Consider the following 14601-nt stretch of genomic DNA (forward strand, 5'->3'; position numbering starts at 1 on the left):
TCTCAGCCACTCCCTCTGTTCGCTGATTGGACCTACGAAAAAAATTGTTTCTGGAAACCGACTTCAGAACTGATATCCCAGACCTAGTACAGAAGCAAAATCCAAATTGAGCGGAAGTACGTAGGAGGGCAGAGCCAGGCTAACAACACTCGCCTTCTGCGTAGGAATAACGCGTATCTATTAAGTGATAATACTTGTACCTGAAGTAGACTAACTAAACTGGTAAATAGACTGTCTCTCCACCTTCAAGAGAAGGCTCAAGACGCACTTGTTCCGGGAGTACAACGGTACTTAGGAATGGTTTGCTGAACCCAATGCTAGTTTCCTCAAGGATCACAATGACTCTTGCTTAGACTGTTGCTCTTGTTGGTTAGTGGTAGCTGACTTAAACTGTTGTATTCTATTTTAGTTAATCCTATTTTTTTATTGCTTTCATACAGGTAAACTTGCACTTAGAGATTCATGTTGTTTAATTGTAACTTGCTTAACTACATGCTCTTATGGTTTCTTACCTTTAGCACTTATTTTTTTGGTTGTTCACAATGTGTACTTCTTGTTTTTGGCTACCCGCAATGCTTTGGGGCTATCTTGTTGTTATTATTAGTGACCTATGCACTTTGTAAAGCTCTCTCTTGGAAGTCGCTTTGGTAAATAAATTATCGAGATGGAGCAGCATATTTCTTTCACCTTCCATGTTCATCTTGACATTATAGCTATAGAGCAAAAGCTACCCCCAATGCCATGGCATCTGAACGTCATTGTATCTGAAAAGCTCCGTGGACCCGGCCACACTACTACGCGAACCCGACGTTTTCAGATGTCTCCGGCTAGGGGAGCGTATTCGAAAAGCTCCGTTTTCCGTGTCCGAATACGCAGTACAAGGCCGAAATATACTTCTGCGTTTCCGTTTACGGAGACATACTGTATGTATGCGTTTTTAAATGTACTCGGGCTAGTGTGGACGGGGCCTAAACTGCGTGGTGCAGGGAACATCTCGTGATCAGACATTAGTTGTATTCGACTCCATGCAGCGCCGCAGCCGGCTGCAGCCTACAGATTGGTGAAATCATTTATCATAGCCCACTACTTAAAATGACACATTTTCCGACTTTACAGAGTCGTTTACAACTCCTCCCTGACTGCAAGCGGCAACTCTCGCTGGTCATTTCATGCAGCCGCAGCCGATGTCGAACCCACCTATTGGAGAGCTAGATTGGCTTTGCAAAAAATAACTTTGATACAGAGCATTCTATTAAAGGAATGACGCATTTGAAATATCACTCGATCACGTGAATTTGATCGTGGGAAGCCGAAATCGTGATCGTGATTAAAATTCGATTAATTGTGCAGCCCTAACGGCTTGCATAAAAAAACCACTGGAAACTGTAGGTTGCTTAGAAGTACGCACGCCAGTTGAATACGCGCGTCATGGTAAGGCCCAAATTAAAAGATATAAATGTGATATGTGTGTCAATGACATACGGAATCTAATCGGATCTGATGAGTAGAAGAGGACAGTGTGTTCAGTATTGAGTTGTCAGTTGGATTATACCCTCTCTCTATCACTCTAGCTTTTGCAGCATAGGCTCTTGAACTTTTTTTTCAGACGTAGATCCAATATAATTTAAATTATGCAGGAGGAAGGTTACATTATTTTCTTTTACAGGTGTTAAGTCCCATTTGAATCAGGATGAACATTCAGTATTCCCCTTGCAGCAGCCTGTCAGCTGTCTAGTGGTTGGAGAGATGGAAGGCATGTCCCACAGTGAATTCCACAGCACACACTGAGGGTATAAATAACCTACCAGTTGGAGCATGGTTGAAGGGTTGGGACAGCTGAGGAAATCCACCAACCTCTGTGTTCACTTCTCTTAGGGCTAATAAGGGCGTAACTGTGCCCCTGAATCTTTCCTGGCTGGACAGTCAGCGAGCCCAAGCTTTAGTCTTCTAATGTGGGGAGTAGACTCACAGAGAACCACAGAAGATCCCTAAATCCCTATACCACCGTCTATAGCACATCTTAAGCTGCTTACTCCTGGCCTGGAACAATGGCTCTACCTATAGACCCCACAGAGGAGCCAAGGATGTACCAACAGACCCTGTTGCAGGATGGCCTATACGACCTACTGGAGAATGACAAGTTAGTGGACTGTGTCTTGAGGATCAAAGACAAGGAGTTCCCTTGTCACCGTCTGGTCCTTTGTGCCTGCAGCTCCTACTTCCGTGCTTTCTTCCTGTCTGACGTGGATGAGAGTAAGAAACGAGAGATTGTTATGGATGACGTGGAGCCTGGTGTCATGGGGTTGATCCTGAATTACCTGTACACTTCCAAAATTAATGTCAATGAGCAGAATGTCCAAGAAATCTTCTCTGTGGCCAACTTACTACAGATCCCCTCCATCTTCACAGTGTGTGTGTCTTTCCTCCAGAAGCGTCTGAGCCTTAGTAACTGCTTGGCCATCTTTAGACTGGGTCTAATGCTGGACTGCCCTCGTCTGGCAATCTCTGCTCGCAACTATGCCTGCGAACGCTTTCAGCTCATTTCACGAGACGTGGACTTTCTTCAGCTGGGTGCTAGTGAACTGGCAGCCATTTTGACATCAGATACTCTGGATGTGGAGACAGAAGAGAATGTATATGAAGCCTTGATGAGGTGGGTGGCTGAAGATGAAAATAATAGGTTGAAAGACCTTCCAGGACTACTGGACTGTGTGCGTTTGCGTCTGGTCACTCCAGAGTACTTTACAGAGACAGTAGAAAAGAATGGATGGATCATCTCTGACTCTGGGATCCAAAAGAAGATTCAGCTTGTCAGGGACGCCCGTGCAGGAAATCTGCCAGAGTACAAGAAAATGAAACTGAAGAAATCCGAAGAAGAGGAGAATGCTGGTGAAGGGAAAGAGGGAGTAAAGGGAGTAGAGCAAGAGGATGAAACGGATGAGGATTTACTTCCAGGCATCCTAAATGATAACCTGCGGTTTGGCATGTTTCTTAGGAACCTGGTGTTCATGATCAGTGAGACAGGTGCCATGGCCTATGACCCTACAGGAAATGACTGCTATGTGGCGTCACTATCCACGCAGGTCCCTAAAAATCATACCAGCTTGGTCACCAAGGAAAACCAGATTTTTGTAGCAGGAGGACTGTTCTTTGATGATGAAAATAAGGAGAACCCACTTAGCTCCTATTTCTTACAGGTATGCATCCTCAAAGCTATTAGAGTTATATTATACAGTTTTCTGCTGTCTTGAAAATGTTATCCCTATTTCTAAGCATGTATAAACATTTTAAGAATGAAGAGAAAATACATATATATTTTGTGAATGCTTGTGTTTAATTATTGCATTTACACTAAGTTAAAGCTACAATACAATGTTAATCATCACCATATATCTGACCTGCTGATGTTCCAGTATGACCCTGTTGGTGCTGATTGGCTGGGCATGCCCCCACTGCCCTCTCAACGATTTCTGTTTGGGCTGGCTGAAGCAGAGAACTCCATCTTTGTCGTCGGAGGGAAAGAACTAAAAGAGAAGGATGAAACTTTGGACTCTGTCCTGGTTTACGACAGACAGTGAGTTCACTGGTTTTGTTTGTACAATGTTTATTTTAGTTTGTACACAAATTGTGAACAGGTTGACCTAACAACCACAACTATGCCCCTTGATCTAATGGAAGGAAGAGGGGTAAGTACCCTACTATGATTATTATAAAATGTAGAGAGAGAAGAGAGCAAGTAAATGTAGGTCGTGCAGTGGATAAGAAGCATTTTAGGTTAATGACATCACAAAAATAAACTTTACACTTTAAACTTTAATTAACGTAACTATATAATTGTTAACAGTAGCCTACAATTGCAAAACAAACCAAAATCCGCCCTCCATTTCCCCGACACAAAACCCATGTTAAAAAGTTAGGCGACTGGATAATGTATTGATTAATAGTAGGCTATTTATTCTAAACGATGTCAAAAAAGCCAATTTAGATGAGTTTAGAGGGTGTTTTTTAATCAGCGAAGTAAAGGTCTAAATAGGTCCTCGACCTACGTAGCCTATCTTTCACGACATCAATCATGGCGTGTCATTTTATTTTGATTGAAGCGGTGGATGAGGGAGCTGTCATGGTACACGTTTTAAAGGGAACGTTCTTTCTGGAAGAAGTCACGTGGCCATGTGCATTGCTTTTGCCGTGGTGGATTGTATGATCCATATTTTACCTCTCGGGCTGCTTAAGAATAGGGTGCACGCGCAATTAGCTTGACTACTTAAATCTGACTTGAATTAGTAGACCGTGACCTGAAATTGGCCTTTATGGAACCGCTTAAGCCCCGCTTGACTAATTAAACTTATTCAAGTCTGGTTTAGGACTTTAAGTCTAGCTTTTTTGACCGGCCTGTATGGAACAGGCCCCAGGGCCGTTGCCAGGAATTCTGGGCCCCCTGAAAGAATATTGGTGTGGGCCCCCGCCATAGCCGCTGGAACATATTTTATCAGGGGGGTGCTGGGAGGGGGTGGCTTAATGTTGCGGGGCGGCAGGGACGGACTTGGAGTAAAAATAGGCATAGACTCAAACACCGGCCCACCAGAACCGGCCCCCGTATACGCCACCACAGCTGCCCTACTAATGCACATTTTGTGTTTGATGTAATGCTAGTTTGGAAGTTCGTACTGCGAGTACGCATAGCGCATAAGCCAAATGTTTTGGCCTTTATTTGAGCGCAAAATAGTTCAGCTTTATGTAAAATAAACATAGAAGTTTTTCAATTGGTAAAACCTTGTCTGGTGAAGGTGATTTCTTGTTGTCTTTAAAATTTTCAGCCCCACCATACGTTTCTTAGCCTGGTTTTCCATCGTTATTCTTCTCCCGGTGCTCCCGATGGCCAGTCCGCTACTGCGGGGCTGTGCCACGGTGGTGGATTTTTAAGCATATCATTTTAAATTCTCGTGCTGTCAGGGGGTATTGCTAGCCTGGCTTCCCGCCCACAAAACAAATGGGTCGGGAAGTTGGGTCTGGAGGGGCTCGTATTGGGGACTAACTATCAGGGTTCATACACATTTTGACCAACGGATTTCCATGACTTTTCCATGCCTTTTCCATGACTTTAAACCAAATTTCCATGACCAAACTTTTTCTGAAATCTTGGTGTATACGTTAAAAAGTTTTATACCATGGTCTGGGTGAATACTCAATTCTGATTGGCTGCAGGGGTGTACATTATAGGGTGATAACGGACACCTACTGCGTCATTGCAGAAAAACTGTCTTTTCACCGTTCTAAATTATTCCGCTGGCTACACAGGAGCCTGTACAAAATATCTTAAATATGTAACCATAACAACAGTGACGTGGTCAAAGCCTCCATTTACAATAAGTGAAAGACTTTAACAAGCTAACTTGTATTTACAACAATGAGTGACAGTGTCACGTAACCGCTCATCTCACATCCCATTCGCTATTCACCTCGCTAGTCAATCTACTTCAGACAGTCTGCGGCTAGCAGCAACTCTACACATGGCCGATTATTTTCTTCTTAAAAATCTTGATTTTATTTGGGGACAATAACATGGCTTGATAGCTGGCTAGTCTTGTTAAACATACTGTCAAATTATAATCACTGATTGGAGAAAATGTCAACTTTGATGCGATCATCTCACATCCATTTGCTATTCAACTCGCTCCACAGGCTGCGGCCATACTGTAGCCCTAGTACTAGTATATGGCCGATATTGTTCGTGAAAATCTTGATATTGATTTTGGGACAGTGACATGGCTGGTTAGCTAGCAAATCTTATTGTCAAACATACTGTAAAATTATATCTACTGTTTGTCAACCATACACAATGTTATTGGCTTTGAATCCTGCTAGCATAACGTTAGCTTTTGGGCTAATAGCTCAGCCAAAGGAAAGCCGGTGTTGGTTCTATGAGCTGAGCGGACTATACATATCAGAGTTGGCTAACGTTGAAAAACGTTAGATTTCTATTGCAAAACGCCTTAAAACATAAATTAATGTTTGTAAAAAAAAATCGTAGGCAAGTGACCATGGTATAAGCAGGATAATGCCCTTCGAGGTGTCCAATATCATCTGATAACGGACTCCGCTGCGCGTCGGAAGGTTCACGCCTCCGCATCGTCCGTTATCAGATGATATTGGACACCTCGTCGGGCATTATCCCTTACGAATTACACGGCTGTTCGTAATACTGTAGAATGCTCCATTCACCTAAATGGGGCTTCCCAACGTTCTTCGGTGAAAAGTTTTTTTACATTTGAACTTTGCTATGCATATTTGACCGCTGTCAATGGAAGTGGCCTTTTTGCCTCAGATTCACATCTTTTATAGCACTCCGCAAGCAGTCCGGTAACTTTTCAACCTCAGCGTACTCCGTTGCTTAGCGACGTCAGCTGATTTGAAGCCTTACAGTGCGTTCACACTGCAGCGACGTGATGCGAGCGACAACAGGTTTTCCATTCATTTTCTATGGAGCCAGGCGAATTGCTTGCGTGGTGCATTGTGGGTAGCGAAGCGACGCGACAGAGTTGAGATTTTCTCAACTTTATGCAAATGAAGAGCGATTTTCGCTGGCGATGTCCAATCGGAGTGTTTGCTTGTTTCTCGTAACGTAGCAACCATGGTGAACATTTCTAGATTTCTAGGTTTAAAGTTGGAGGAGAAACTGATCATTTGTGTGGCTGGGTACCCCGTACTGTATGACTCGTCTCTATATTCGTACAGAGATGTTAATATAAAAAATGATGCATGGCGCAAGGTTGCCGAAATTGTCTGTGCTCCTGGTGGGTATTTTGTACTTTCAAATTCAGTCTAGTCACATTACGTAACTTTGTTCTGTGATAACTAGAGCTAGCTAATTAGCAAGGCTGGGACTCCCTAGTTGTATCGACAGATTAGCAGACACTTTGAGTAATGTAATAGAACGTGTTTACACATGTCAACGTGTATGTCTATTAAACCGTTTTCAAATAATGTCTTTCTAGCTGAGGATTGCAAAAAAAAAAAGGAAAAATTTGAGAGACAGCTACAAGAGAGAGAAAACCAAGGAGAAAGAGTTGGGCAGGAGTGGAGCAGGCCTGAGTAATCAAACCCTGGAAGTTTGCTGCTGTGATGGGGTTCCTGGCTCCATTTATGGAGTACAGGGACTCTAGCAGCAACTTCCCGAGGCCTGCTACCACATCCTCAGTCAGCCAGGTCAGTGAGGATGAAATAGGGCAGGCAGCCAGACAGCGAGCCAGGCGAGCCAGGCGAGCCAGGAACACCTGCCAGTGAGGCCAGAGCAGCAGCAACCACCAGCCAGCCACCAGCATCCTCTGGCCGAAAGAGGGTGCGCAAAGAAAAGCTGTCGGCATTTGAGGAGAGGATGCTTGGTGCCTTGGAGCAGGCACAGTCACCTGCCGCAGCTCCTCTTCCACCACCTCAAGCAGAGGACGAGGATGAGCTTTTTTTTTAAAGCCTTCTCCCTGCCCTGAAAAGAGTGCCACCAACTAAGCGGGCAGAATTAAAATTTAATATTCACCGCTTGATTTTTGAGGCAGAGATGCAAGCCACACAGTGATGTAATAAACCAGAAATTGTCACTGACAGAACTTTATGTTGCTTTTATTGAATTGGGCTGTTGGTGAATGGTTGGTAGTGAAAATTAATAATGATAAGAATTAAACATGATTAAGCTCATATTTTATGAAAAGAACATTCTGGAACTGTTTGCCTTTTGCTGATTAATGTGGGTGGCTCTTTAAAGAGCCTTTGTTTCTTGATGACATGGGCTACACAACTGATTGCTGCCAGGGCACTGCACCTTCTGCATTGAAATATGCAGTGAATGCATCCCTCACGTGAATTGCTGCACACGCAGCGTTGTTGCTGCCCAGTCGTGGAGCCTCCTGGAGACCTGCTGACCCCTCCTGGCCAGGACTGGCTGCTGGAGATCCAGTGGCCCCTCTCCTGGACCTCCGGATGAAGTTGTGGAGGATGCAGGTGGCCTTCACACACGCCTCTGCTTTTGTCGGGTTGACACGCCGATACATTCTCCACTGGCTGGAGAGAATACCAAACGCACACTCGACTGTCAACCTGGCACGGCTGAGGCGGTAGTTGAACATCCTCCTCTCCCTGGCGAGGTTTGTCCCAGGGAAGGGGGCGCATGAGGTTGCTCCGCAGAGGAAAGGCCTCATCACCTACGAAGACGTGTGGCAGTGGTCCACGTGGCTCTGCGCCAGAGATGATGGAGTTCTCTGGGAGGTCCAGGGTTCCATCTTTCAGGGCCTCACCAAATGCAGAGTTCCCCAGGGTCCCACCGTCACGTCCGTCACGTCCGTCCATAGCCACCGACATCGATGACCCGGAACATGCAGTCGGCGTCTACAACGGCAAGGAGGACGATGGAGAATGTCCCCTTGTAATTGTGGAACAGTGACCCTGAGTTGGAAGGGGCCTGGATAACTACATGCTTGCCATCGATGGAGCCCAGGCAGTTGGGGAAGTTCCACCTCTGAAGGAAACCTGCAGCAATGTCCCTCCAGTCCTGCTTGTTTGGCACAGGCATGAATTCTTCCACCAGGCAGTCCAAAATGGCCTGGGACACAGCCCCAACAACACCTGCCACAGTGCTTGCGCCCACACGGTAACTGAAGCTGATCGTCATGAACGAATCCCCAGTGGCAAGGTATCTACAAAGAAATACCATACATACAATTTAATGCATAGAAAATAACTACACTACATTTTAGTATGACAACACTGAAATATTAACTGTTTACTATAAAGGCTATAAAAGCTTACCATAGACAAATAGCGAGGCGTTCAGCTGGGCTGATCGCCTCGCGGAAAGAGGTGTTTAGCCTCTTTATCCGGGGTCCCACTCTGGTCAGCAGGTCATCGAACTCAGCCCGGTTGAGCCTGAAGTACCGCTGGAACAAGTCGTCGTCCAGTCGCAGCTCCTGAACGAGGCGGTGATAAGCTCTGTTGGTTACCCGCAAACGGCGAATGGGATGAACCCAGCAGCGTCGGCGGGGTCTTCTCCGGCAGTGGAGCAGGGCGACGAGAGCAATCCTCTGGACGTTATTCATGATGAATGAAAGAATATTGATGGAGAGCACCTGTATTTATACCAATGTATTCCGTCTAAAAATATATAAAGAGCGGGAGGGAATTTAATTTGTTTGTTCTGAATACAGGGTGTGGTTATCATTCAAAATCCAGCTAGGCCTATGCATACAATTATTTACAATGTTACTGGAAACATTGTATATGGTGCTAGCTAGCTTGCAGAATGTGTACCTATTACAATAGCCTACATTAATAATACAAATTAGAGTAAACACTATAAATACAACATTGGACCATAGACAACTCTGTATTCCAGCCGGCCCAATACCGGTTACATAGTGCGGGTGGCATTTAATCTTTCACTCACTCGCACTGTGCGTTCACACTGCAGCGACGCAAATCGCTTGCCATCGCTCACCTTCCCACAGTGCACCACGCTCGGGGGCGTTTCAAACAGATGAATGTAGAATGTTGTTCTCTAAAGTCACTGTTGTAGTTGTCATGGCCAAGTGTGCAGACTTGGGTTTACGTAGTTGCAACATCGATCAAAATACAACTTGTATACAACATACAAAACTGTTTAATAGACATACACGTTGACATGTGTAAAAAATGTTTTACTATATTCCTCAGTCTCTGCTAATCTGTCGGTACGATAGGGAGTTCCAGCCGGGCTAGCTAGCTAGTTACCACAGAACGAAGTTACGTAATGTGACTAAACTGACAAGTACAAGCACCCACAACTTCGGCAAACCTTGCGCCATGCATTGTTTTTTTTTAATTAACATCTCTGTACAAATACAGTTATGTATCGTACAGGACTGGGTAAGCAGCCACACAAATGATTAGTTTCTCCTCCACCTTGAAACCTAGAAATGTTTGCCATGGTTGCTACATTACGAGAAACAAGAAAACACTCCGATTGGCCATCGCTAGCGAAAATCGCTCCTCATTTGCATAAAGTTTAGAAAATCTCAACTTTGTCGCGTCGCGTCGCTACCCACAATGCACCACGCAAGCGATTCGCCTGGCTTCATAGAAAATGAATGGAAAACATGTTGTCGCTCGCATCGCGTCGCTGCAGTGTGAACGCACTGTAAAGAATGTTCAACGTCTATGAAGTTCAACGTCAAACTATTTTTCTGCTGATCAACACTAAGAACGGTAACAAATAAATTGTGAAAAGACACACTGTGTTAAGTAGTTTTTTTGGCAAGTAGCCGTGTAATAAGCGCCATAATGTATAGAACGCCGGTCATAGTCGGGAAAATAAGCCCCTTCAGCCCACATTACCTCCGCAGTTAGGACTTTATTTTTTGTCACAGCATCGGTTATCGACCCCTGCTGCTGCTAGGCGTAGCAGTGGACCTCGCTGTGGTGAGAACGCCGGTGATGGGTGCTGCTGTAGCTTTGCTAGCAGCACCCATCACCGGGCTGCTGTAGCACTAGCTTTGCTAGCAGCAGAGCTCTTATGTTTGCTACCTTTGGAATGGCTAGTTAATGCCGCCTCTCCCATGTTTAAAATGTCGAATGATTTTCCACCACACAACCGACATTTTGCTCGTCCCGGGTCTTTGTCTGTTTAATGTATCTTTCCATTTGTAGCCAAGCATCGTTAAAGCTACACTTTCCTAGCATTTTGAATTATCCCTTGCGCTTCTCTGAGTTACTGTTGCTATGGCCATCTAACTTTTCAGTTAGTATGAGAGCGTATGCCTGCTTATATTTTGAATGTATTTATTTTAAACGCATGTGAATTATTTAAAACTCAGCTTAAATGAACAACATGAAAATATGATTATAACAACTTTCCATGACTTTTCCAAAACTTTTGGGATTTAATTTTTTTCAAGCACTTTTCCAGGCCTGGAAATAACCATTTAAAAATTCCATGACTTTTCCAGGTTTTCCATGACCGTACGAACCCTGAACTATATAAAACCAGGAGCTGGGCGGACCATTGAAATTGCCAGGGCGGGCTTTATACGATGATGGACAGATGATCAACACTAACGTAATCAACAACGTCACGAAAGAGCGCTTGGGTTGAATTTGTTTTCAACAAACAACATATTATGTTGCTCTGATTGGTTGCAGGTCTATCCAATTGAGCGAAGAGGCATTTGTTTTACAAGTTTGGTTGAAATACGCCCCATAGTCACAGCCCAACGGAGAGTTATCAGACTCATATTCTGACTAAAATTATGAGTATGACAACGTCGGGCTAGGGTGCTGCAGCCCCCTCAGCACTCCTAGTTCCTGCGGCCATGGCCCCCGCCCCCCCGACTTTTCATTGCCAAATATCAATTTTACACCACTTTTTTTCTTAGACTATATGTATTACAATTTGTTCTTTATTTTTCAGTTTCTCTATGGTCAACCAATAATAATACCCAGAGACTCTTTGAGTGGCTGGAAAAAATTACGAATTGGGTGCATTGCGTCAGGCACTAATAAGTCAAAATAGCCAACGAGTGTCTACCTCACTCACTTACTTACCATCATCAACATTTTCACTATCCCCTTCACTAGTATCTGTAGTAGCCCTACTTTATGGTATTTGGGGTCTGGCTCTGTAGACGGCAAAGAGTCAGTGCCTTAAGTAGACTTCAAAATATTTAATATCTTATTTAATTTCATATTGCTTTTGTACACATTTGCTATGCTAGGGCGCCTGTGCAGCTAGCTTAACACTCTCACCTTTCTTCAAAAACCAATCACTGATATTCTGGGCTCCTGATGTGCTCCTGGCCTCTCTTCTTCCTCTACTCTCTTTTTTGTCTTCCCGATTTATGTTTCTGTTTTGGCATTGTCAGTTCTCTATTGATAACCAGCTGGCTGCTGCTGTAGTTCGTGAGCTATAATGTTACGCACACATTTTCAAAAGTGGAGCGAACCATGGACCAAACAATTTTTTAAAGAAGGGTGTGGAAAACAGAAACTTCATTTTTAAATGTTGCTATATTTTGTGGCTTTGTTTTAACTCTGATGTATTAGTATGAGAATTCGTTAGGCCTATGAATAATAATTTAGTCATAGAAAGGGAAGCCTACATAATAGCCTACTGGGATTTTTGTGGGCCCCCCCTGGGCTGTGGGCCCCTAGAATTGTCATCACCGTCCACCCCTAAACAATGGCCCTGAGAGCGACTAACAATAAGTACAGGGACATTCCCCCGAGGCAAGTAGGGTGAAGTGCCTTGCCCAGGGACACAACTTCATTTTGCTCGGCTGGTAACCTTGCACGAACCTGCAACCTTCTGATTGGTAGCCCAATTCTCTAACCGCTCAGCCATCTGACCCCTGTTCAGATCCCTGGATCTCAACATAAGGAAACACATGGAACATAAGGAAACACACCAATGTGTGCCATCTAGATTTTCCCTTGAGATTTATTCTACTTTACATATTCAATGCACTGAGCTTTGGCAATATCTTAAATAGATTATCACAGTGGTCGAAACGTTTCCTCTGTCTCACAATCATGAGCATATATGATGCTACAATACCTTGTTGTATATGTTCAGCATTAGTAAATGTATTTCTCCCAAAGGTCCTTCAAATGGGGAGAGTCGGACTCCCTGCCCTACCCAGTTTATGGTCATGCAACTGTATCACATAACAATATCATCTATGTGATTGGAGGAAAAACCGACAGCAAGTGAGTTTAACGTCACGCAATGTGTTTTTAACATTTATATCTCATGCTTTTGAATTTTCATTCCAGGATAGAATTAAAACATTTTATTATTACAGAAACCAGTTTTGTCTTATAGTTTCAGTTAAAATCTACGCTAATACCATGACTCTTATGTTCTTTGCGAAGGAAATGCCTAAGAACAGTGTGTGCATATGATGCCAAACGGTTTGAGTGGACGCAGCTTGCACCGATGAAGCTGGCCCGCTCCCTCTTTGGGGCAACTTTTCACCGAGACAAGATTTATGTGGCAACAGGTGTCACCGACACAGGACTTACAGACACATTCGAGGTCTACGACATTGCTTCCAATAAGTGAGTTTTGACATCCGTTTAACATTAGGTAGCCAAACTGACAAATGTATAATACATATGAGAGTTATATAAGGTATGTGTGTTTGTGTTTCACAGGTGGTCAGATTTCGTGCCCTTCCCCCAGGAGAGGAGTTCTCTAAACTTGGTGTCCGTGGCCGGGACACTTTATGCTGTGGGAGGTTTTGCAATGTTGCCTGTTGAAAATAGTGAAGAGTTCCTCCCTAAAGAGATGACCGATATATGGAGGTGAGAAACACATTAAGCATAAAATGTTCTACTTCATAAACTGATTTGTCTATGAACTAGAGAAAGAAGAGATTATTACAAAATAGATTAAAGATAGGGACACCATAAGCAACTACAGTATGTAATACATTACATTTACATTTATTCATTTAGAATATACTTAAATCCAAGTGATGTATAGGAACATCCTAACAATAGTAATGCATTTGTTAAGCAGTGCAACAATAACATAATCTCAACAACAATATTTCAGAATTCTTCAACAATGTAACAATAGCAATATCATATCTCAAGTGCAGCATTGTAAAATGGTTTTACTAATACAGTACAAAAATATTGTATAGTAATGTATATATCAAACCAAATGTTACAAATTTATGAAGCCTACTCAACCAAAGCATAGGATAGTTGAGGGGCCAAATAGGACTGAAATCATTTTTTAACTCACACAACAAATAAAAGATTTGATTCACACTGCATTGACCCACACTGCATGTCCTATGAGGGGTTCAGTGGGAATTCCAATACATTTTATACCTTAAATGTGACACTGACATGTCTTCCTCCATGCAAAAGGTATGATGAGGGCGAGAGGAAGTGGAATGGTATCCTGAGAGAGATCCAGTACGCTTCAGGTGCCACCATCCTGGGAGTCTGTCTCAACACCCTGCGTCTGACCAAGATAGGATCCTCTCTTTCAACTGGCTTATCACCTGCCTAGAATATTAAAATAGAGGGACTTAGAGACACAGAGACAGATAGGATCTGTGCCTTAATACTGAGTGATAACATGTATGTGAAAACTACAAACTGGACTATTTCAGTGCCATAGTTTCATCTACTGTATTATTGGCAAATACATTAATCTGATGTTCATTTATGTGACTCGAAGTGACATTTGTGACAACCTTTCATTTGTTGCTTGATTTTGCATTCATTACAGAAGTGAAACAAGCTTTTTATATTTGTTTGTATTTCTCATGGATTAAATTGGATGTTCTTATTTTTCACCGTCAATGACCATACAGCGCACAAAACAAATGAAAGTGATGCATACAGGTTGCAGGTAAAAGGTGTGAACCTTTGTTCTAAAATGTCTTTATGTTTGAGGTGAGTACTAGATACTACATACACTAAGCTGGTGGTGTCTGCATATTACTAAAATGATCCAGGAAAATTAAGCAAAGTCCCTTTCATTACACATGGCAACATGGGATGAAATTAAAATATTGAAACACTTTCCCACCAACATTGTTTTTCATAAAGAACTAGTACAAGCCT

General features: G+C 43.3%; 1 protein-coding gene across 1 annotated transcript; it reads left to right on the forward strand.

Annotated features, from left to right (window-relative positions):
- The first annotated feature begins 1856 nt into the window (after positions 1 to 1856).
- klhl40b (kelch-like family member 40b) lies at positions 1857 to 14323 on the forward strand. The gene is made up of 6 exons (XM_047018128.1): positions 1857 to 3197; positions 3414 to 3574; positions 12616 to 12723; positions 12889 to 13074; positions 13171 to 13320; positions 13897 to 14323. The coding sequence occupies exons 1-6, from the start codon at positions 2049 to 2051 to the stop codon at positions 14039 to 14041; spliced, it is 1899 nt and encodes a 632-aa protein (XP_046874084.1). The 5' UTR covers positions 1857 to 2048; the 3' UTR covers positions 14042 to 14323.
- Positions 14324 to 14601: the final 278 nt, after the last annotated feature.

This window comes from Hypomesus transpacificus, unplaced genomic scaffold (assembly GCF_021917145.1).
Source record: "Hypomesus transpacificus isolate Combined female unplaced genomic scaffold, fHypTra1 scaffold_91, whole genome shotgun sequence".
NCBI lineage: Eukaryota > Metazoa > Chordata > Actinopteri > Osmeriformes > Osmeridae > Hypomesus > Hypomesus transpacificus.